General features: G+C 42.5%; 1 protein-coding gene across 1 annotated transcript; it reads right to left on the bottom strand.

Moving 5' to 3' along the window:
• Positions 1 to 484: 484 nt before the first annotated feature.
• On the bottom strand, positions 485 to 22,952 carry FAM47E (family with sequence similarity 47 member E). Its single transcript, XM_036304198.1, has 7 exons — positions 22,569 to 22,952; positions 18,742 to 18,881; positions 16,438 to 16,588; positions 14,320 to 14,505; positions 8,231 to 8,380; positions 3,015 to 3,092; positions 485 to 779 (listed from the first exon to the last, which is right to left on the bottom strand). The coding sequence occupies exons 1-7, from the start codon at positions 22,950 to 22,952 to the stop codon at positions 714 to 716; spliced, it is 1,155 nt and encodes a 384-aa protein (XP_036160091.1). The 3' UTR covers positions 485 to 713.
• Positions 22,953 to 25,502: the final 2,550 nt, after the last annotated feature.

Here is a 25,502-nt window from a genome sequence, read left to right as displayed (position 1 = left end):
GCCCCCCACTGGGGATCAAGTCTGCAACACTGGCATGTGCCCTGACCAGGAATTGAACCCTTACTTCCTGGTACATAGGCCGATGCTCAACCACTGAGCCACACTGGCTTGGCCAGAGCATTAACATTTTTAATAAAAAATACTTCTAAAGAATTGTTTTAAAATATATGTCATCTTGAGTTTCCATTAAACTTTATGACTTATGGCCTTATGTTATAGGTACACATTTATTATCAAGACCATGCTTTAAAAAGGAGGAAAACCTCAGTAAGCTTAATTCAGAATGAAAGAAAATTATATTGTAAAGAAAGAATAAAGCAAATATTCACTCAAAACCAAGGAAAATAATACCATACTCTAGGAAAAAGCAATAGAACAATTTTACTTTTATATATAATTTTATGTATGTTTTACAAATAATTGATATAACTATGTTAAATTTACAATGCTACAAATATGTAAGAAGACTATATATGACTATTGATCTAACATTTGGCAAAAATATATAAAATATTGATTAATGAAAGCAGAAGGCCACTGTGAAATGTTCATAAGCATTAGGTATAAAATGTATAGATACCTTTAAGTCAAAGTTGTACATCCATGGTGGGACACTCATCATAAATTTTGCATCTATTCAGTGAGAGAGAAAAATAGCCAAATACTATATGGTAAATAAAATCTGTCTAGTCATCTTCCTAAATTCTTCTACGTTATTTTCTAGGAGTCTTTTTACAATCGCAATCACATTCCTTCTTGGTATTTATATTCTCCAGGAACTAAAAAAAAAAAAAAGAAAAAAAGAAGAAGAAGAAGAAGAAAAGAATGAGAAAAACTTAGATTGGCAAATAAAAATTGTACAGTCCTGCCAAAAACCACAACCATATACCCAAATTTACAGTTTCACACTCTATAACATATATCCTCATAGTACTCAAAATCTCATGGTGATAATTAGACAATGATAAATGGTGGGCTTTGGAAGGTAGCTGCACAACATCAGAAATACTTAGATCTAATTTACATTTCTTTGGTACCCAAGCCATCCAGCCCAGCCCAGCCCACCCCAGTTCAGCATAGCCTTGTGCTGCTCATCCCTGCTATTAAAGGCCTGGCTCTTATCTGTGTAGCAGACTTAATGAAGCTTGGGTAATGCACAGAACAGATAACCCAGCAGCAGATACTGGAATGTGTATATACTAGTAAGTATGTATGCTCATATAACATATGTGAATCTGTATGTTATACACAGTGTACATAGACATTATAGGAGTTAAAAGAGAATGAATTTTCATACCTAAGTTTAAGTAAGTAATGACAGTTTGTGTGTGTGTGTATGTGTGTGTGTGTGTGTGTATGTGTATATATATATATATATATATATATATATATACACACATACATATATATATATATATAAACTTCAATAGATTCCCTTCTCTCTTTTAGTCAAAATCTTATTGGTAAAGTAGAGAATATAGCATGTAAGAAGAAAAGGCTAGAGTGACAGGTGTTCTCAGAGGACTCAGAGGTAGCCAGGAGCATCATCTCTCTTTAGTCACTGCAGCTAAAAGAGTATAGCCAGAGTGTCAGGCATGCTTCCTTTTGCCCAAAATGTAGCTAAATGTTCATATACAGAACGGATGAAACCAACAGGGGACAAATCAGAATGGAAAAAAAAATGTTTTGCCACTAAGAATGTTAAAATAGAACTATAAATCATTACAACATCAAGAGCAAAAAAAGATTATAGAGTGTATATATAGATATATATATATGTAAATATACATCTACATAGATACATAGTCATGGCAAGAGGAATATATATATATATATAGAGAGAGAGAGAGAGAGATATTTATATATCACATAATTATACTTATGCTTAAGTATACTTACATATATTATCTAAATATATAATCATATAATTATGTAACTATATAAGCATATTTTATATATCATATATATATACTATTGTGACCTTATATACAGACTAGATAGGTTATTATAAGTGCATAAATGTATATAAGTATATTAAATATATATCATTGATGCTGAAAGCTAGAGGAGAAATTTCATCCTAGCTATGTAATGGAGTCTTTCAGCCCCATCCCTACCTCATCTTCTAGACCTCCCCTCACCTTGCCTGATTTAACTTTGAAATCAGTCTGTATCTGAACCTGGTAAATATATTTATTTGTCAGTAAGTATAAGCTATTGTTAACTCTTGGGAAAAAAGAAATTCTGTATCCCATTTCCAGGAACTTCGACCATCTTGGCTACATGGCCTCGAAGCCTCTGTGGGCTGTGCACACAGAGGACGCTGGCAAACACGTGACTTATTGCTAGCTCTGCCTCTGGCCGGGCTGGTGCAGAACTTCCTGCTAAATGGTCTAACCTCCCACTCCACCTGTTACGGAGTCTTCCAAGGGGGGCTGCTCCATGTGGGAGGCAGCTGGGCCAGCTTTGCAAGTTAAGGGAGGGAAACTAGACAGGCAAACGAGAAAATGGGGAAGAGACAGAAGACCTTGGTGGGCCCCGGGAAGTGAATTTCTGCTCTGGTCTGTTTCCCCGTGAGGCCGACAATGATGATATTGTCAATGCCAACCCCATTTTGTCCTGATACAAGCCACAGCTCTTTGTCCTTAGATAGGGAAGCAAAGAAGCAAAGGAAATTAAACACTTCCTAGAGAATTCCGAGTGTTCTAGTAGCAGTCAGAGTTTGCATGGTACATGCCCTGTACATAGTTCCCTTTTACTTTGGTCCCATTAAGGCCAACCCCAAGGCAGGTGCATCAGCAGGGAGACAACACATCTGACAGCAGAAACCAAACTGGCAGAATAAAAAGAGAAAATGCCAAATCCTATCTCTTGGCTCCTGTCTGAGGAAAAGCATCTTAGCTCTTTCTTCCAGGGGCCTGAGTCCTGGTGTTTTGATTCTGTCAGGGTGCTGAAGCCTTCCCATGAACAACGGAGCCCCTCAGCAGGTCTTTCTGAAGTGACCCTTTACTCACACTTGGCATCCTGTAGCCCTTCCTTAGAATGAAATCCTTAAAGGCAGCTGGTCCATGAAGTTTTGCAAACTCCTCCTCCTAAAAGAAAGTTCACATTTTAAATTAACAACCAGCAGTCAGAAGCTTGATTTCATACCTGTCCTAATTAGAAGCATCTGACTCTTTATAAAATACCTCAGGTGTGTAGGTTACATTCACAAGTTAAAGAATACAAAGGCTTTCAAAAGATGTACAACTTTCTCTCCTTTCCCTACTCCTTTTCTAACCCTTATGTTAAGGATAACTCATACATTTTAGCAATTAGACAATTATTGACCTAAAAGGTCTGGAATCTAACCAACTTAAGAATAACAATTGTGATACTATGGTTGACATTATTCACAAAGATATATGTAGCCCTATGTTCAATGCAGCATTATTCACAGTGGCCAAGACATGGAAACAACCAATAAATGATTGGATAAGGAAGATGTGGTACATATACAATGGGATACTACTCAGCCATAAGAAAAGATGAAATACTGCCATTTGGGACAACATGGATATCTCTTCAGTATATCATGCTAAATGAAATAAGCCAGAAAGAAAAAGTCATGAACCATATGATTTCACTCATATGTGGAATATAAAACTGAAAACAACAAGTGAATAAACATGAGAAAACAAACAAAAATTCATAGAACAGACAACAGGGGTCAAATATATGGTGATGGAAGGAGACTTGACTCTGGGTAGTAAACACAATGCAATAAAAGATTATGTATTATAGAATTATATTTTGAAACCTATAAAATTTTATTAACTAATATCACCCCAATAAATTTAATTTAAATATATATTTGCTTTTCTTCCTATAACTGGCAGAAAGCCCCCAAAATCCCTTGGATTTCCCAAGTGATAAGAGCCACAAAGGTGCAAGGTGAAAGGTGAAAGGTTTGTTATTCATAACAAACCCCTTTCAATACAGGGGAGTTTATATTCCTGAGGTGGCTTTTGGTGAGCCCATAGGTAGTCCCATGAAGGGGGCTGGTTGCCAGAAGAACCAGCCATGTGAAGAGAGGGTTGACACATTCAGCTCCACCTCCCAATGGCCAACCATCAATCATGCCTGTGTAATGAAACCCCAATAAAACCCCAGAAGGATGAAGTTGAGAGAGCTTCCAGGTTGGTAACCATGTGGAGGTTCTGGGAGTGTGGCACACCTAGAGAGGGCATAGAAGCTCCATGCCCACCCCTTCCTACATCCCTTGTCCTATGTATCTCTTCCATGTGGCTGCTCCTAAGTGTGCCCTTTTATAATAAAACTAGAGGCCCGGTGCACAAAAATTTGTGCACTCATGGGGGGGGGGGGTCCCTCAGCCAGGCCTGTGCTGTCTTGCAGTCTGGGACCCCTCGGGGGATGACCACCTGCTGGCTTAGGCCCGCTCCCTGGGGAATTGGGCCTAAGCTGGCAATCAGACATCCCTCTGGCAGCCTGGGAGCCCTTGGGGGATGTCCACTTGCCAGTGGGGAGCAGGCCTAAGCTGCAGTCAGACATCCTTAGAGCTGCTGAGGAGGTGGGAGAGGCTCCCACCACTGCTGTACTGGCAGCTGGCAGCCTGGCTTGTGGCTGAGCAGAGCTCCCCCTGTGGGAGCGCACTGACCACCAGGGGGCAGCTCCTGCATTGAGCATCTGGCCCCTGGTGGTCACTGTGTGTCATAGTGACCAGTCATTCCCAGTTGTTCTGCTGTTAGAGTCAATTTGCATATTACCCTTTTATTATATAGGAGTGCCTGGTCATCCTGGGTGAGGGGCTGATGGCTGTTTTCAGGCTGGCCACAGCCCCTTCAGGGTGGGGGTACCCCCTGGGGTGCCTGGCCATCCTGGGTGTGGGGCTGATGGCTGTTTTCAGGCTGGCCACAGCCCCTTTAGGGTGGGGGTCCCCCCTGGGGTGCCTGGCAAATCTGGGTGAGGGGCTGATGGCAGTTTGCAGGCTGGCCAAGCCCCCCAGTGGGATCCTCACCCCATGAGGGTGTGGCCATCCTGGGTGAGGGGCTGATGGCTGTTTTCACGCTGGCCATGGCCCCAGCCACCCAAGCTTCCAGTGGGGGCTGGCTGGAAGCAGGTATCTGGGATTTATTTATCTTCTATAATTGAAACTTTGTTTCCATGAGCGGAGGCCACAGCCGGCTCAGGGCAGGCGAGAAGCTTGGCTTCCTCCATTGCCCCGGTAACCAGGCCTCCTGCTTGCTCCAGCTCCGTGGCTGCCGGCTGCCATCTTGGTTGGGTTAATTTGCATATAGTCGCTCTGATTGGCTGGTTGGCATGGCTTGGGGTGTAGCAAAGGTATGTTCAATTAGCATCTTTGTCTTTTATTAGTGTAGACTAGAGGCCTGGTGCACAAAATTTGTGCACGGGTAGGGTCCCTAGGCCTGGCCAGCAATCAGGACCAATCAGGTTCCCTGCGTCCCCGCCTGCACGCCACCACTGCGCAGTTCTCCCCCCACCTCCCTGCCTCCTCCTCCCCTCGCTGCCACCACATGGTTCCCTGCCTCCCGCCTCCTTCCCCCTTGCCGCCTCTGCACCCCGCCACAGCTGCTGGTCGCCTGCCATGTTCTTCACCTCCCCCTGGTGGTCAGTGCACATCATAGCAAGTGATCGAACTCCCAATCTCCTGGTTGAACTTCTGAGGAGACACTTTGACTAATTAGAATCATCTGACTCTTTATAAAATACCTCAGGTGTGTAGGTTACATTCACAAGACCTGCTGAGGGGCTCCGTTGTTCATGGGAAGGCTTCAGCAACCTGACAGAATCAAAACACCAGGACTCAGGCCCCTGGAAGAAAGAGCTAAGATGCTTTTCCTCAGACAGGAGCCAAGAGATAGGATTTGGCATTTTCTCTTTTTATTCTGCCAGTTTGGTTTCTGCTGTCAGATGTGTTGTCTCCCTGCTGATGCACCTGCCTTGGGGTTGGCCTTAATGGGACCAAAGTAAAAGGGAACTATATATAGATAGCCTTTTATATAGATAGATGGTAATCTGATACCTAAACTGTTTTCCTGAGTTCTGTGAGCTGCTCTAGCTGATGATTGAATCTGAGGAGGGGGCTGTGGGAACCTGTGATGTATTTAGCCAGTTGGTCAGAAGCACATCTGAAATGAGGGCAGTCTCATGGGACTGAGCCCTTAACTTGTGAGATCTGACTTTATCTCCAGATAGATAATGTCAATATTACATTAAATTGTAGGACACCCAGCTGATGTTCAGAGAATCAGAGAATTTCTTGGTGTGTGTGTGTGTGGGGGGGACTTAACACATTTGGTGACTAGAATTGAGAGTGGTAGAGGAAGAAACAGAAGTGTTTTTCTTATTCAACAGTATATTCACAATTTTTAGATCTTAACTCCAAAAGGCATGGTTATCAAAAAAGACTTGATCCAGTCCCAGTATCTTTGGAGTATTCATGCATTCATTTGGTTTTTCCTTTCATTTATCTGAATTTAAAAATTGGATATGTAAGATTATATCATGTAATTCAGTTCTTTAAGACCATTTCACCTTCCAAAAAAACATAATCAGTAGCAGTCAAGACTCATGTTACCAGAAAGATAGCAATGTCATCATAGTGAGTGTCCCTTACTAGCACAACCCTGCATCTGTGTCTTGTGAATTGGGGTGCCATAGCCAAGTAGCCCCCCAATTCACAGGTACACAGGTAAATCAATCTTCAGGTTTTACAAAATTGTGACTTACAAAAATCATTATAGAACGACTCTGTTGCTTTAAATCATTTTTGTGTCTAAACTGTCTGATAAACCATCTTTTACTGTAATAGTCCTATCAGCCATATTTCCAAAATTTATATATTACTTCTTTTATTAGATTTTGCTGTCAAAATAAAATATTTTTGGAAAATTATTTGTTTTTAACATTTAGTCTTTAAGAATATATTTCTAAAAAGAGAACTTCTAGATACTTTAAACAAAAAATTTTGTAACTATTTTTTCCTTTAAAATATTTGAGAATGGTTTGTTATATTTTAAAAATGCAAATGAAATAGTTTTATGTTATGTATTAAATTCATATAAATTTAGATAGGCAGCTCCAAAAACATACATCAAGAAATAGTGCTGTATATTATTTACATTATTATCTCACATCTCAAAATAAGAATTTCATGGCCAGAACTAGAAAATATTAAAATGACCTTCCTCCTCCAATCTAAAGGAGGCAGCTGATGAGTGATTTATGAATGAACGAGTGGCCAAATTTGTATAGCATTTTACTGTTTCAAAGTGTTTTCACATTGAGATCTGGGAGAAGTTTGGGGTCTATTGAAAAAGGGAAGTGTTTCACACATATTCTCATTGGAGTCCTGCACAAGTGTTGTGTCATCATCTCCAAGTTTTCAGGACTGCAATGAGGATCTTCTTTCCATTAGATACCTGTACACAAGAGATCAGCAGGCAGAGTTTATTTGTAGTAGAATTAGAGCACATTTTTTTGTTTGTGATATCAGCCTTTATCCTTCTCCTCTCAGCTCCTGCAACTCTGCTGAATTGCATAAAAGAAGTTTCCTGATTGCAATTTTGAAATTCTTTAATATTCATTCACTACAGATAAAAACATTTTTTTAACATTTTATTAATTTTTTACAGAGAGAAAGGGAGAGGGATAGAGAGTTAGAAACATCGATGAGAGAGAAACATCGATCAGCTGCCTCCTGCACACCTACTGGGGATGTGCCCGCAACCAAGGTACATGCCCTTAACCAGAATCGAACCTGGGACCCTTGAGTCCTCAGGCCAACGCTCTATCCATTGAGCCAAACCAGTTAGGGCAAAAACATTTTTTTAAAATAGGCCTCACATTGTGTTACTCAAAGAGAACCCATGACATTATATCCATTCTGAGTACTGAGGTGGTCCTACCTGGTCACAACACCCTGTGGACAGCCAAAGTATCCATGAACCCTGGACCAAGCTGGTAGAAGTACAGTGAGTTGTTGCCCCATCTTTGGCGATATATCTGTCCACCATGAAGCCAGGAAATTTCCAGTCTTGCTTATTAGACATTCCATATCTAATGACTTGGCATTCTCATTGCTGGATTCCCTATGTAAGCTATGAGACTTTCAGAAGCCTCTGCATTAATCAGAGACTCCTCCTGCAATATGAGGGTGCAGTTGCACTGATAATGTTTAGTTCAAATGATCCACAGCATACACACATACCTGTTTCTTCTGCTCCTCTCTTAAATTCTCGTCTTTGTGTAAGGCCTTGGGGTCAATCAAAGGTTCATCTGCTCTTTGTCTTTTCCACAGTTTTGGGTGCTGATACCAGGATCCATACCGCATCTTCACGTGCTTTGGTTTAGAAGTATTCTATGGAAAATAACATAATTCCTGGTTCCATTCGTTGTTGGGTTTTTTTTTATTTGTTTGTTTTTGGGTTTTTTTGGTGTTTTTGTGTTTTGGTTTTTTTTTGGGGGGGGGTCATTTTTATAAAAATTTAGCTCATGAAAGCAATTTTGAATTTATTTTGAATTTATGATTTATCCTTGCCAAAGTATTTTATGAAGCTTCGGTATGCTTTGATTTACAAAGGTAACATGAAGAGTTTGAGATTGAGAAAATAATGTGGTGGTTAAGCATGGTCTTTGGATTTAGAGAGATCTGGTTTCAAATCCAACTTCCTCCACTTAGCAGATATTAAAGTCGACGGGCAAGTTACTTAAATTCTTCATCTGTAAACTAAGATAGCAGTACCCACACATAGGGTTGTTGGGAAGATCAAAGGAGAGAATTATATAAAGTAGCTAGAAATCATGTAAAAATCACATATTTCACCAAAGGGTAATGACCTTAAACAACTTTCAATCAACCAAAATGATAAGTTACTAGCCCAACACTGTGCTCAGCCTTGTAAAAATGCTATCCAACACCCATCTCTTGCCTCTTTAATTAGAAGAAAAAGGAGGGCCCTGGCCATTGTGGCTCAGTTGGTTGAGCATTGTCCTGATTCCCGGTCAGGCACATGCCCAGGTTTCAGGTTGGATCCCCAGTTGGGTGCACACAGGAGGCAAGTGATCAATGTTTCTCTCTCACATCAGTGTCTCTCTCTCCCTCTCCCTGTCCTTTCTTCTCTCTTTGAAATAAATAAAAACATATTTTTTTAAAAAAGAAGAAAGAGGAAAACAACTAGATGCCATTCCTTTCTTTCTCCCATTTCTCAGTAGTGCATCTGTTGGTTCATGCTGGATACTATGGATACTATGGATACAATAACCACATATTGTCTCATCACTAAGGGGAGGCGGGGTCTAATGCTTGGGAGCGACAAAGATGCAAGAAACACAAAGATCCAGCCCTTCTCTCTTCTCACTCACATTTAAACTATGAGGTGGAATGTGTCGGGCATCAAGGGTCCAGCCAGATGCACCTGTCTAAAGCAGAGAGAATGGAACAGGACAGAGGGAGGGAAATCCCTCTCCTCAGATCTACATTAGCATTGTGATCCTTCCGTTCCAAGCATACTGACCTTCTGGCTGTTTCTAGAGCACTCCCTTCATGCTTTCCCCTCAGGACCTTTGCACGCACTATTCCTTCTGCCATAATGCTTTTTACTAAACACACCCACACGACTTACTCCCTTACCTATTTCATGTGATCTTCTCAGTAGTATACTTCCTGACCACCCAGTTTAAAAATTATAACCACCTCACAATAGTCCTGTCTTCTTTTGCTGACTCATGTTTCTCAATAGCACTTATCACCATTTGAAATGCTATATATTTTTCTGATTGTTTATCTCTCCTTTCACCCTCTAAACAGCAAGCCTCTGGGACTGTTCTGTGCTACATCCCCCTGGCATCTAGAAAAATACTTAGGACACAATAGGTGCTCAATAAGTAAATGTTGAATTAAAGTCCGATTCCTTAACTTGGCCATTATTGACATTTTGAGCTGGATAATTCTTTGTAGCACCCCCCAAATTGGGACAACCAAAAATATCATCTCCAGACATTGCCAAATACTCCGGGATTGGGGGGCAAAGTCACCCTTGGTTGAGATCCACTGAATTAAAGGAAGGAGGGAAGGAAAGAGAGGGAAAAGGGAAGGAAGAATTATTGAATCTACACTATGTTATATTCTTGGGTGACTGGTGTTCTTTCAAGACTCAGCACAAGCATAGTATCTTCAATGACGCCTTAACTGTGCTTGGTGAAATTGATTACTTCTTCTGTCCTGTACAAACCATGACATCATTTCATTGTAGTTAATCATTTACCTGTTGATCCTACTGGACTCTAAGCTCCTTAAGTGCAGGAGATAGTCCTTCATTTGCTCCGAGCACTTTTTGGACATAGTAGCAGATGCTAAGAATTATTTTTTGAGTGAATGTATAAACAAATGGGTGAATGAATATACTAGGGCAATTCATTCATAGAGGCACATAAGAGGCACAGATGGCTGTGAGAGATTAGCAGTAAGAATAAATTAATGTCCATCAAAGGACCAGGAGAAAACCCATGGAACAAATTGTCATGTAAACTGTGCCTAAAGAGAGAGATACAAGCATGTAGACATTGGAAGAGGGTAGTTCAGGCAGAGAGAATATTGTGAGCAGAGGTAAGGTAGTGGGAAAGCTCAGAGTTTTAAAGAACACCAAAGAAAAGAGTACCGCACGCCTGAGAGAACATGGGGTAAAAAAAAATACACATGGGGACTTCCATCTGGAACAGGGTAAACAGATTTACCTTCCCACCTGCAACAAACACACACACACACACACACACACACAACCAACACAGTATTTTTTAAAAAATGTGTTTATGACACTGGACATCAAATAACAAAACACCATGATCCCTGAGAGGCAGGAAACCAACAAGATAAACCCCACAATTGACAGGGCTCACTGCCTGGATAGTTCGCAGGCCACAGTGCAGGGAGAGCCCAGCAGGAGCCCAGTGGACTTCGAGTTGAGGAGACAGCACTGAAAATCCAGGAAGATGAAGGCAGATAAAGTTTGCAGTCCAGACTGCAAAGAAAGGGAATTCCAGAGGTTTGCACAGAGTGTGTGTGAGAGGAAGTTACCAGAGGTCCGGGGAGAAAGCAACCAAAGGATTAGAGAGAACAGCGCCCAGCACGCATGGGGCAGGGACAGTGCCCACTCCCTCCTGAGAACCTAAGGATTCACAGGACACTGGGTAGAATATACTGGGTCCTGCCTCAGCAGTAGGGAATCAGCCGTAGACTAAACATTACTTTGGTCCTTCACAACAGATCTTAAAAGCAAGACCCAAAGGATCAAACTTTTCCAAATAACTTTAACTATACCCTAAGACAGTGGTTCTCAACCTTCCTAATGCCGCGACCCTTTCATACAGTTCCTCATGTTGTGGTGACCTCCAATTTCATTGTTACAAATTGAACATAATTAAAGCATGGTGATTAATCACAAAAACAATATGTAATTATATATGTGTTTTCCGATGGACTTAGGCGACCCCTGTGAAAGGGTCATTCAAACCCCAAAGGGGTCGCGACCCACAGGTTGAGAACTGCTGCCCTAAGACAAAACTCAAGTTTATAAGAACACAAAAATGCCCAGCACCCAAAAAAATAAAATTCATCTACTCAAATATCACCAGGCATGTGGAGAGGCAAGAAAATATAATCCACAATGAGGAAATAAACCAAGGAGTAAAACATATGCAGAAAAAACAAATATAAGGATGACAGAAGATTTCTCATTGGAAACAACTCAACCAAGAAGACAGTGAAGCGACATCTTTAATAGCAACTCACACAGAACCAATAGATATGTTAGAATTAGCAGACAAGAACATTAAAAGAATTATAATTCTGTAAGCTCAAAAGATTAGGTAGAGACACAGAAGATATATATTTTTTTATTTTTTTTAAATATATTTTTATTGATTTCAGAAAGGAAGGGAGAGGGAGAGGGAGAGAGAGAGAAAAACATCAATGATGAGAGAGAATCAGTGATTGGCTGCCTCATGTGCCCTCACCGAGAATTGAACTGTGACCTCTTGGTTCATAGGTCAACACTCAACCACTGAGCCACACTGGCTAGGCCAGAAGATATATATATATATTTTAAACCCAAGTTGAACTTCTTAAGATAACAATTATAATGAATGAGATGAAAAATACATTGGCTAGGATTAACAGCAGGTAAGACATAGCAAGAGGGAAATACATTAGAGAATTTAAAAATATAACAATAGAAACAGAAAAGATAATAAAAAACTGAACAGAGCAGCAATGAGCTATGAGACAAGTTTATGCAGTCTAACAACATGTAGTTACAGTCCTGGTGTTACAGAAAACCAGAGAAGAACCAAGCAATGTTCAGAGAGATGGAGTTACATTTATTATTACGCGCGGGCCCAGAGGAAAATGTCTCTCAAATTCTGGGCGAAATAATACAGGAAGTTTCCTGTATTTATACCATTTTACCTTCGTTGTCTCCCAAATATGGGGTTTTTCCGGTTCCCTTTGCAAGTTCTTAAAGGACCCTATGTGCTGGGGCTTTGAGACCTCAACCAAAGGCTTGTCTGACACCAGCACTGATAACTTTGTCTGGAGAAGGTTTAATGGCCTCTCTGAAATGGGAGTAGTCTTATTTTCCTTATTATTTAAGCCAGCAAGCATTTTCAGAAGCCAGAAATAGCAGGGTTAAAATTTCAAACAGCAGTTTTTATATAAGATGAATGTTTCACTGGGAGTTGGGTTGAGAGACCAACAACTGTTTTTTAAGAAATAACAGTAAAACTTTTTCCAAAATTGATGAAAACTATAAACCCATGGATCAAAGAGACTCAGCAAACCCCAACTATATACACCAAGAAATATACACCAAGGTATGTAATGATCACATTACTCAAAAACAGTAACAAAGAGAAAATGTTAAAAGCAGCCAAGGAATAAAACATATCCAGAAAAACAAAGGTAAGGGTGACAGAAGATTTCTCATTGGAAACAACTCAACCAAGAAGACAGTGACGTGACATCTTTAAAGTTCTGAAAACAAACCAGCAAACCAAACACTGGGAACCGAGAATAATATAGCAACAAAAAGATCTTGAAAAACCTAGGCAGACTAAGGCTGTTTTCAGACAAACGAAAGCTGAAAGAATTCACCACCAGCAGAAGGACCATGTGGAAATAGATTTTGAACTTTTGCACAGTGACCTTCCATCTGCCAGTCAGAAGTTCAATTTTGGCAATAACCACAGTGGTTTATAAAGAAGAGTTTGTGCAATTATTTATAAGTACAAGGAATTGAGCAATTTCATTCAGGATAAGCAGGGGTTCAGGCCGCAGGTGTGATGGACATAATTTTTCCAGCAACAGTTTGCATTTTACCCTTTAGAAAGATGAGAGGAAAATGGAAAAATTTAAAGAGTTGATATCAGTGATGGAATGCGTAGTTTTCATAAACCTTATGCAATAGAGTTAGGTAGAGAAAACATCATGTATGTAAAAATAGGTCAGTCTATTGTGTTAGATTGTAAAGGACAAGGCTAATATGTCCAAAATGTTGGAAATATAGTATAAAAAATGATGTGTAAAATACAGAGAGTAGCTGAAGATAATATATAGTTTTTCACTTTTAGAGAAAGGAACTATCTCCCCACCCCAACTCCCATTTAGGCACTCAAGTCTTTGTTGGATTGGCACATTTGACTTGTGTGTATATTTGCACTAACACATTGTGTAAAAAAGTGGAAAAGCACTTAGGGGCCCACAATACTTCCCTTTGGAAGGTAGTGTGTTATTTCCCCTCTCTATTACCTTGTTCTACCTTCACAGGAAATTGGTATTGGGAAACTGAGCAAGTTATTAATGATCAGGCAAGCATGCGATCAGGAATGATGGTGTGTGGTCAGTTAGACTCCCCTAAAAACTCAAGAATTCTTTGGACATAAAATGAACAGTGTTCATGGTCATTAACTGCAGCATTTTACTGTTGCAATAATAAACATTCATATATATTTCCGCTGACAGGATTTCAACATATAAAACACATAAAGAGATTATCTCAACCTAGAAAACACATAGAATACTAATGACTCTTCAGATATGAACAATAAAGCCAATTGACATGCCTTGATTGTATAACTGACTTTGTTATATGTATTAAATATTCACTCACTTAACAAATATTTATTAAACATTAAAAAAATTCAAGAATTCTACTGAAAAAGACTGGTGCCCTTTATAGTACCAGAATTTAAGATTTTAATAAAACTTTAAATTTGATCTTCAGTCTTCTCCCCTGTTGTAATTACCTTAGGTTCTGGCTCTAGTTCCTGGAAAAATTCTGATTCCTGCTGTTTCCTGAGCCCGTCTCCCTTCTTTAGTTCCCCAGGAATCTCGCTGAGCTCCATCGGGCGGAGCGTATTATGGCTGACTCCCCTCTCATAGTTAATGTCAAATTGCTTCATGATGTACTCTTCATCAATCCTCGAGCTTCCCTGGAAGAATATCACATTGCACAAGTCAAGGACGGATGGTGAAATGCTCCTTGCTTTCTTCTTTAATCTCAGGGAGGCATTTGACCATGGCTGGAGAAGAGGTAGTTTGGAGAAGGAGAAAATGCTCAGTCAGCATTCAGTGAAGACAAGAAGCATAGTTGACCCTTGAACAACAGGGGAGGGGGTTTAGGGGGGCTGACCTCCAGCACAATTGAAAATCCTATGTAGCTCCTGACTCCCCAAAAACCTAACTACCCTTGATATTTGCAGGGAGGGGAGGAGGGTTGGTTCTAGGACCTTCCCACCACACCCCTCACACACCCCACAACTCCCCAGCCTATCCCACCCCCTGCCGTGCTCAAGTCCCTTCTATAAAATGGTGTAAGTCAGCCCTCCACACCTGGACTCCCAACCATGGCTAGAAAACAGTATGGGCATTTATTTTTTTAAATCTGCGTATAAATGGGCCAGCACAGTTCAAACCATCTTGTTTAAGGAGGTCAACTGTATTTGGGGCCTGGAGGACTTTGCCTTAAGAGAGAATTTAGGACCTGCAAGAAGTAGTGAGTTCCTGAGGGAATGAATAGGCCTGGGGAAAAGTCAGTCTGTTTGACCAAAGAAATTTCTCCAATCCTTTAGAGCAGTGACAACCCTACAGGTATTCTCCAGACATGTCTAGAAAAGTGTGTGTTCTGATCGCAGACCCTTATAAGGGAAGCTGCCCCATCAGGGCTCCCGCTGAAGAAGGTGGTTTTAGTCACCCATATTTTGTGCACAGAACAAACCCTTCTGCTGCCTTCCCCGGGCCACAGCCAGTGGGAGTGGAGATGGGTACATAAAGAGTAGCTAATCGGTAGGCTGACCCTTGACCTATGATGTGGCTAAAAAATAGCTTAGATTTGAAGGGCAGCAGAATATGCCATTCCAAAATATGCCTCTGGTATAAGAACTATTTTGAGTTGATGGTCTTGAGACTCAGCAGACAAAACAGGAAAAGCTCTGGAAACAGGATAGAAGTTACCCTTTTGTAAGAGAAATTTACATTTATAGAAAAATCTCCAGTTGTAAGGGTATCTCACTCTCTGTACCAGGAAGAGAAGGAAGACTCTAAATCATAAGAAACGCTTATCAATGGAGAAGGCACATACTTAAGTCTGTATAGCAAACCTCACTCTAGTTTACCTACTTTTCCTGGTCATCTCCTTATAACTGGCTCCCCACACACTTCTTTCTTTCGTCTTGTGCTGAAGATGGTATTTAAGCCTGAATTCTAAGCCACCTGGGAGAGTTACTCATTTTTCCTTGGGTATTTCCCATGTATATATGATGTATACGTGTTAATTAACTTCTGCTTATTTTTCTCTTGTTAATCTGAACTTTGTTATAGGAGCCCCAGAGAGAACTTAGAAGACTAAAAGGAAAGTTATATTTTCCTCCTCTACAGACTCAACACAATCCCACTTTAGAAAATATAAATTGGGGAGCACAGAGAGAATGAGGCCATTAGCAACTGAAGCTGATGTTGGGGTGACATTCATAGAGAGGAGCCATGAAATAGAGTCAGGAACATAAAGGGAGGAGTAGCATCGAAACCAGGGTGAAATAATGATGAAGCAGAAATATACCAAGCAGAGTCAGTGAGGTAAACAATAACGCATGGAAGGAAAGTATAAGCTAATGCTATGGAGAAAACACCACAGGTGATGTGATGGGGCCCTAGGGAGCATAACTGAGGTAAAGATGAGACCTTGGTCATAAGGGACTGAAAATCAAGCTTATCACCTATAGAAAACACTTCTATTATAAGTGGTGGGAGAGTCATAAAGATTCCTTTATGACTTTGCATGACTTAGATGATAGCCAAACCCTGTTTTTTAATAAAAGTAACTTTGAATGTGACTTTAAAAGTTGTAAGTATTACTACTAACGTACAATCAAAGCAGCCCAGTCACAGAAGTCTCTCACTGATTTGCGGACATTTTCATATGGATTAGGACCATCTTTGTGGAGCGAATCCTTTGCACTGGGCTTCTCTTCAGAAAGCAATTGGCGTGGCTTCTTCAACAGAGGAGTCTTCTTGGGACTAAAGACAATGGGATCATCAAATATGATCACTACAATATGAGCCACCATGAATCCAAATGGATTTCAAAAGGTATCAATGGGAAAGCAGATCATAAAACAAGTATTTCCAACAGTTTCTTGCAAGCTCACACTATTTAAATTTTTCAAAGATTCCATTCCTATTATCAATAACATAAAGAGAATGACATGATTAGTTATAACAATTAAAGCTTATATAGCATTTTACCATTATAAGGTGATTTTTAAGATTATGAGTACCAGTAGTAAGACATGTGCCAGGTAAAAGAGTAAATTGCTATGCTTGGAGTCTGCCACGGCCTCAGACAATCTTGACAAGTAGGAGACATCCTTGACCCTTCTGTTCCTCATCCCTAAAACCTAGCCTATTAATAAGTCTGACGGATTTTAGTTCTGTCTTCTCTGGACTGCTGCAAAAGGCTCCTCACTGGTGTCTCTGAATCTTCTCTTAGGATCCCCAACCCTTAATCCCTAACCTAGTCTCTAAACTGCAGCCAAAATAGTCATTTCAAAATATAAATCTGATCATAATCAGCCACTCTTCATCCTTGATTATACCCTCATCAATGGCTTCTTTTTAAGAACTGAGATAAATTTACAGACCATAATAACTAGCTAATGGCTCACTGAGGGCCAAGAATTTAAAGATGCTCCCAGGGTCACACTGACCCACAGTTGGAGTCTCCAAGGGGATCCCTTCACATAACACTGCTCCCTCTTCCCCACCAAGGATCTGAGCAACTTGAAAAATAATACAAATTATTACTGACAGCAGCCCCATTGGAAGACATGGGTTTAGGTCCAAGAGGACTTGCCCACTGAAATCCAGAAATGGGCAGACTGTCCAATCCTGTCCTGAGCAGGGGGATTCCCTCAAGAAGGAAGAAACAGAGAGCTTGCTTCCCAGTGAAAGGGCAGAGCTGAGAAAAGTATCCTCAGTTGTTCTCCCCAAATTTACCAGGGGGTACACTCAGGCCAGAACAGTAGAGTTCCGGTCACCTTGTGTCTCACCCTCACAAACATGTATAATTTAATACAGTGCATTTTCTCTCACTCCAGGTAGGTAACTTGTGCAACTAGCAAAGCTCTACATGTCCCTTCCGAACACCCTGACCATGGTTCTGGGCCCTGTCAGTGGTCTGGGTGCCGTTGATGGGTTTCTCCCTAGGACACCTATGCTCTTCAGTGCCTGCAAGTGACACCAGTTAATTTCAAAAGTCAAATGCATATCCCACATCTACTTATGCCAAGTATACATATTTCATTGCATTTACATTTTTAATTAAATATAACAAGAGTTATTTCTATGGAAATTAAGCTCAGGGCTTTAGAAAGATTCAATGAAGGTGTCATTACTGCTGCGATTTATGCAAAAAAAAGATGACTTGGAAATCCAAGCAGTAGACCCATACTCAAAAAAAGGCTTTATACTAAATGATAGAATGTGAATGCAGTTATGTTCTAGGGCAACGGTTCTCAACCTGTGGGTCGTGACCCCTTTAGGGGTCCAATGACCCTTTCACAGGGTCGCCTAAATACATCCTGCATATCAGATATTTACATTACGATTCATAACAGCAGCAAAATTACAGTTATGAAGTAGCAACGAAAATAATTTTATGGTTGCGGGTCACCACAACATGAGAAACTATATTAAAGGGTCGCGGCATTAGGAAGGTTGAGAACCACTCTTCTAGGGTAAAATAAGGTGCTTTAAGTACTTAAGTGTCATCTTTTACAATTCCCTATATTAACTTTTTTGGGGGGGGTGGGGGGTGGCTATCCAATTAACTATTGGTCCCAATCATGTGACTAAAAGGGCTTCTGCCATAAATAACTCAATGAGCCATTTTGGGCCAATTAATCAGGCTGTCTGCAGTGTATCTCTTCTCCAGCAGCTCTTACCGAGTCATGTGGACACGCTGATGTTTGCTTCATTGCTGGCTAATTAACATCCATTAATTAAAAAACCACTGTTTAGAACAGGACTCAAGGCTCCTTTCCCTCATTCTTGGCAACTTAGTTACTTTTGCTTCTCTAAATTATTCTAAAAATGAGGAGCTTTGAGAAGGGCACTCCTAGAATGCTTCATCAGGTGACAGGAATAAGCGAGGGGTTTAGAACAATACTTACAGCCCCAGGGAGGCTCGGGTGGGACGTTTTTCAAGCAGTTTTGTGGGTTCCTTGGGTTTTTTCTCAACACCCTCACAATGAGCCCATGTGTCCTCCAGCTTCTTGTCAGGATCCAGCATTTGCAGCACCCTTTTAAAGAGCTACACACAGAAAAGAGTTTTGGTGGAAAGAAAAATGTGCTGAGAACGGGGGCCCCTTGATTCTAAAACAGAACGGCCCTTTGCTTTGCTTTTCTAATCAGTCAAAGCACTCCCTGGTTTCGGTGCAGATCCTGTGCTGGGTGCTAGGTGAACCTCCATCCCCTAGACCAGTGGTCAGCAAACTCATTAGTCAACAGAGCCAAATATCAACAGTACGGCGATTGAAATTTCTTTTGAGAGTCAAATTTTTTAAACTTAAACTATATAGGTAGGTACACTGTTATTAACTTAATTATGGTACTCCTAAGGCTTAGGAAGAGCCACACTCAAGGGGCCAAAGAGCCGCATGTGGCTCACGAGCCGCAGTTTGCCGACCATGGCCCTAGACATTAGGTAGGCAGTCCGTAGACCAAAATTCCATTCCCTCTAGGTGGAATGGTCTGCCCAGGTCCCCATCTGCCCCTCTGAGTATTTCTAAAGAATGTCTGTGGTTTTTGACTGTCCAGCATCCATTCTTCCTCCTACGAATAACAGTATCTCGATTTTTCTTTGGAGATCTATCTCTCTTTCCACTCTCAGATCGAATGGTCTGAACTGGCCTGACCCCATTCTCACTTCACAGGCAGGCCATTCCCATCTGGACTAACCCACACTGGTTTTAACAGGCACATAACCCAAGTTGGATCCACAGGAATTAAGATATGGAATTTTGCTGAGCCTGTGCAAAAATAAATGCTCTTTTTTTTCTGGATAGAATTTAAATCTAGAGCTGCTGATGGTCATCACAGCACCATAAAAAGAGATCTGGCCTCAAAAAAAAAAAAAAAAAAAAGCCAACACACCTAGTTGGCAGGTCAAACATGGAAATAAGGGCACAATCCCATGAGCCATCTGAGGGTATATGAAAACAGTCTGTTTGCCAGGACTCAGAAGCTCTGGCTTGCAGGAGGCAGTGCAGGAAAGCCTGGGGTGGAAAATAATTGGTTAGAAATTCCAGGTGTCCTTTCTATAGACTTCTCTGCCATGGATCATTCATTCATTTATTCATTCAGTATGCACAGACATCTACTTAGTGTCTACCATTTGTCAGGTATTGGTAGTACACAGTAGAAGACACAAAGTCTCTGCCCTGCAGAGTTTTTATTCTAGTGAGGAGCCCAGTGGAGACAAGTGCTATCCTATATAATAAAAGCCTAATGTGCTAAGTGTCCGGTTGTCTGGTCAGCCATTCAACCAATCAAAGCGTAATATGCTAATGATATGCTAAGGCCACTCAACAGCTCACTATGACATGCACTGACCACCAGGGGCCAGTCAACTGGTAGGTTAGCTTGCTGCTAGGGTCCGGCTGATAGGGACTGAGCAAGATGGGCCAGACACGCCCTGGAGCCCTCCTGAAGTCCCTCCCCGGCTGGCCAACCTCCCGTGTCCCTCCCTGGCCTCAATTGTGCACCGGTGGGGTCCCTTGGCCTGGCCTGAGCCCTCTCGAAATCAGGGACCCCTCAGGGGATGTCGGAGAGCCAGTTTTTGCCCAATCCCAGGCTGAGGCCGAGGGACCCCACTGGTGCACAAATTCGTGCACTGGGCCTCCAGTGTTAAATAATAGGTCGTGGTAAGGACTAGAGCATGAGGGTGGAAGGGAAATGTTATTTTATACAGTCTAAGTAGGAGGCATTCCAGCAAAGATCTGAAAGAAGTGAGGGAGTGAGCTAAGCCAGTGGCCGGCAAACTGCAGCTCACGAGCCACATGCAGCTCTTTGGCCCCTTGAGTGCGGCTCTTCCACAAAATACCACGTGCGGGTGCACACGTACAGTGCGATTGAAACTTCGTGGCCCATGCACAGAAGCCGGTTTTCAGCCTGGGCGAGCCTATTTTGAAGAAGTGGCGTTAGAAGAAGTGGGGGTACGTTCACTGAGGTTGACCCCTCAGATTGAGGACGTTTTTAGCAAAGGCCAGCTTAGGAGTACCCTAATTAAGTTAATAACAATGTACCGACCTATATAGTTTAAGTTTAAAAAATTTGGCTCTCAAAAGAAATTTCAGTCGTTATACTGTTGATATTTGTCTCTGTTGACTAATGAGTTTGCCGACCACTGAGCTAGGCAGACATGCGAGGCAAGTGTCTCAGACACAGGAACAGAGATCTGAATTGGAAATGTTTGTAATGTTCACAGACAGAGCAGGCAGGGGCCGGAGTGGCTGCACCTGTGAGAGCAGAGCGGTAGGCGGCCAGGTTGGAGGGGGAGCAGCAGAGAGGTAGGCAGAGAGCAGAACACACAGGGCCTCTGGGACACTGCCAAGGACTTCCCTCTGAGTGAGAAGGGGCCACTAGGGGGCGTTCTGAACAACTGTCGTGCTCCCTGTGTAGGAACAGACTGCAGGGTGGGAGCAGGCACTGCTAGTTCCCTGCCCAATATCCATTCTGCTCTTTGGCTTTAAATCTAAAACACTTGTTCCGTATTGTGTTCAACACTGCCATGCCAACCACGAGACTCAATTTCCTGGACTCCCGAGCATCTGGATGAATGAGCTGTTTACTGAAAAGCTCTCACCGTTGACCTCTGAACAACACAGGGGTACGGGGTGCCAACCCCTGCACTGTCGAAAATCCACATAGAACTTCTGACTCTGTAGTCAGCCGTAGCATCCATGGATTCAATCAACCGCAAATCAAAAACAGTATTTTAGGTCCATGGTTGGGAATGTGAATATACTGTTTTCTATATGCAGTCGGTTGAATCTGCACAAGCGAAACCCATCGCTAGGAAGGGCCAACTGTATTCATCGAAAAATCCCCGTGTAAGTGGACCTGGGCAGTTTGATCCTGTTCAAGGGCCAACTGTATTTGTCTAATTAAAAAACAGTCAGCTGGCATGTACCCTTAACCTTTGCCCCTTACCCCTTCCTGTTTGAAAGCCCGCATGCCTGGTGGTGTGGAAGCCTTTGGAGATACAAGAACTAGAGACAATAGAGTGGTGAAGGCCTGGAGGGGTGGGTGCAGGGTAGAGGGGGTCAATGGGGGGAGAAAATCACAAACAAAGGGGACAACTGTAATATTTTCAACAATAAAGATACACTTTAAAAAATGCTAATGTGGTAGTTTAGGACTTTCTACATTAAGATGCCAATCTGTGACATCCAATGAAAACCAATGAAGATTTAAAAAAACAAAACACACACAAAAAACTAGAGACACATGCTGAGGATTATGGAGCTGCCGCCCACCCCTAGACTGACAATTTGGTGAATTTTCCCTGTGATCTTTCTTGTTCTCATATGCCTTATACCTATCAGTTAGTAAATACTTACGGACACCTCCCAAGACCAGGTTTAAGTGACAGGAGTAAGACTGAACGATCCCACCACCCCCATCACATTCCTCCCCAAAAAAGTCCCAGGCAAAGTAGACTGGTAGAACCTTCCAGGGAAAAGAAGTCTCATGGTCCCAGGTGCTGGACTGTGATAAGTTGTGCAGCCTCACTGGAAGCAAAGGGAAATGCCGCTGAAGGAAGGCTGCTCCAAGCCCCATGAAAACTCTCACCCTGGGAGACACTCCTCGTCCTCTCCTTCTTATAAGCTGTCATCCCCCAGGGGGAACGCCCCAGCTATCTAAGGAGAATTCTTTCTAGCGTCCCCCCCCCCCCCCTCTCGTGAAGGCCCTCCCACACCCGAGGACAGGCGGTCACCTCCAGAGGCATGCTTTCCTCCAGGTCGGGGTAGCGAGCCAGGGGATGCTGGGTCAGCTGGGCTTCGATTTCCTCCAGGAATGCCTTCCGGGCCTGCTGGGCTGCCGAGAGCCTGGAACACAGGGCTGCGCCCATGGGCAGGTAGCTCGGCCTCTTTGTGGGGGGCGGTCGGGGACCTCTGCTATACCTCTGGGGGGCAGGATGCTCCGGAAGACCCCGAGTGATCATATTCTCACAAGAAGGGCAGCCGTTCCTGAAGTCATCCAGTCCCTTTTTCACAAATACCCACCGTTGGGTGTTCATGAAGGTGGGATGTAACTGCCTGTTCTCATGTTTCGTGGAAAACTGGGAAGGCAAATTCTCTTTACACCTGAAAGAGAACATGCTCGGTATATGGAACCACAAGGACCCGAGTGAGAGAAGGCTGAGTTAATCACACTCCTAAGTTCATGGCCCGTTGTCACTGGTCTGTGTACGGTCCCTCTCCTGTTTTCCTTATTCTATGTAATCCCCGTATCCCACTCTCTTTATATATACATATATATATATATTTTATTGATTTTTTACAGAGAGGAAGGGAGAACGATAGAGACTTAGAAACATTGATGAGAGAGAAACATTGATCAGCTACCTCCTGCACACCCCCCACTGGGGATGTGCCCACAACCAAGGTACATGCCCTTGACCAGAATCGAACCCAGGACCCTTCAGTCCACAGGCCAACGCTCTATCCACTGAGCCAAACTGGTTAGGGCTCCATATCCCATTCTCATCGCTCTCCCCTGCATAAGCAGAATCATTCTAACAGATCTGTAATGCACCCTTTTGTTTGTACACATTCTTATAATGCCTGTGTTATCCTTTCATGTGCATGTATAATTTACATAATTGGTACTATTTGTTTACCAAGCCCAATATTATAAAGGCCTATTCATGTCACTATGTGTAATCCATGATTATCAACCGCTGCCACCACAGTCCATCTGTTCATTCTCTTTGTAAAGGACACTCACAGTGGCGGCCCCTTCTAGGGCTCCTATAGGTTTAAAGGGAGACAGTGCAGTGGGAAAACCTGGATCCCAGTGACAACTTGCCACTAACTAGCTGAATGACCTTGGCATTTCGTTTAACCTATATTATCTTATGTACCAACATCCTGAAAAGAACAATATCAGAGATATGGAGAACAAATTAATGGTTGCCAAGGGAGCCCCTTTAGTTGCGCTACTCCTTCAAATCATCATTCATTTCCCCACCCCCAACCCTTTTGCAACCACTAATTCAGCGGTTCTCAACCTGTGGGTCGCGACCCCTTTGGGGGTCAAACAACCCTTTCACAGGGGTTGCCTAAGACCATCGGAAAACACATGTATGATTCCATATTGTTTTTGTGATTAATCACTATGCTTTAATTATGTTCAATTTGTAACCATGAAAATACATCCTGCATATCAGATATTTACATTATGATTCATAACAGTAGCAAAATTACAGTTATGAAGTAGCAACGAAAATAATTTTATGGTTGGGGGTCACCACAACATGAGGAGCTGTATTAAAGTGTTGCGGCATTAGGAAGGTTGAGAACCACTGCACTAATTCCTTGAGATGAGAAAACAGTTGTGTATCTTGAAGTGTACATATGACAACATTTTACAGAACTATACTCACAGGAATGCAAGTAAAAACTGGTAAAATCTGAGTAAGGTTTACAGTCTAATTAATACATTGTGTCAATGTAGATTTCCCCCGTTGCCACTGTATTATAGTTATGTAAGAAGGAACCACTAGAAGCAGCCGGGGGAATGGTACCTGGGACCTCTGCACTGTTTTTGCAGCTTCTTGTGAGTCTATCATTACTTTAACACAAAAGGTTTGTCAATAAAAAAGAAGGGAAAAAGTTTGAAAATGGGCGATAAAGGGAATTCCCAAAGAGCTTATAATTGCTACCACGTGTCCAGTGCATACCTCCAGTCAGTCAGTAACTGCTTCACCTGTACTCTGTCAGTTACTCCTCACAACAATCCTATACAACTGATTGTGCTGATTGTCTCTGTTCTATTTTTTTAATATATTTTATTGATTTTTTTTACAGAGAGGAAGGGAGAGCAATAGTTAGAAACATCCATCAGCTGCCTCCTGCACGCCCCCTACCGGGGATGTGCCCGCAACCAAGGTACATGCCCTTGACCAGAATCGAACCTGGGACCCTTCTGTCTGCAGGCCGATGCTCTATCCACTGAGCCAAACCGGTTAGGGCTGATTGTCCCTGTTTTACAGTCAAAACTGAGCCCAGAAGGAACAACGAACTCGCCTAAGGCCACCTTGCAAGCCAGAGGGGCACTGGCCCTGGACTCCAGCCTTTCCGATTCTAGATTTGGGGATCTTTACCCACGTCGCCCAGCCCCCAAAAGCGCAGAATTCCATTCTCATAAACTCAAGGAATTAGCAAAGGAAAAAAGCCCTGGCTTCTGCCCGGTGGCTAAGACACCACGCCCTCAGAATGGCAGCGGACCGCCCTAGGACCCGAGGCTGTCCCCAAACCCAGGCGCAGCTCGCCCCCGGGTGGCGCACGGCTCCAGGCGCAGCCGAGCTCCCGCGGGGCGCGGAGTCCAGGCGGCTGCCTCGGAGAAGGGTGCGCCTACACTAAACCAGGCTCCACAGAGGACTCTGTGGCCATCAGGTTCCCATCTGGGATTGGTATTTTAATCTGCATTCCCTGGGGGTTGTAAGGATAACAGGGAAAAAGGTGTCCTTTGCGATAAACAGCGTCGAGCGCTGGTTATTTTATATTATAATCATTTATGTGCTGGGGACCTTGAAGAGGAAAGGCAGGCCGGCCTGCAGCCCAGCTCCGAGTGGCCCTCCGCCACCCCCCACCCCAGCCCGGCCCAGCCCCGGCAAGAGCGGATTCCAGGCGCCCCCACGCGGTAC

Source organism: Myotis myotis, unplaced genomic scaffold (assembly GCF_014108235.1).
Source record: "Myotis myotis isolate mMyoMyo1 unplaced genomic scaffold, mMyoMyo1.p scaffold_m19_p_1, whole genome shotgun sequence".
NCBI classification, from domain to species: domain Eukaryota; kingdom Metazoa; phylum Chordata; class Mammalia; order Chiroptera; family Vespertilionidae; genus Myotis; species Myotis myotis.
This window is presented reverse-complemented; position numbering and strand designations above follow the sequence as displayed.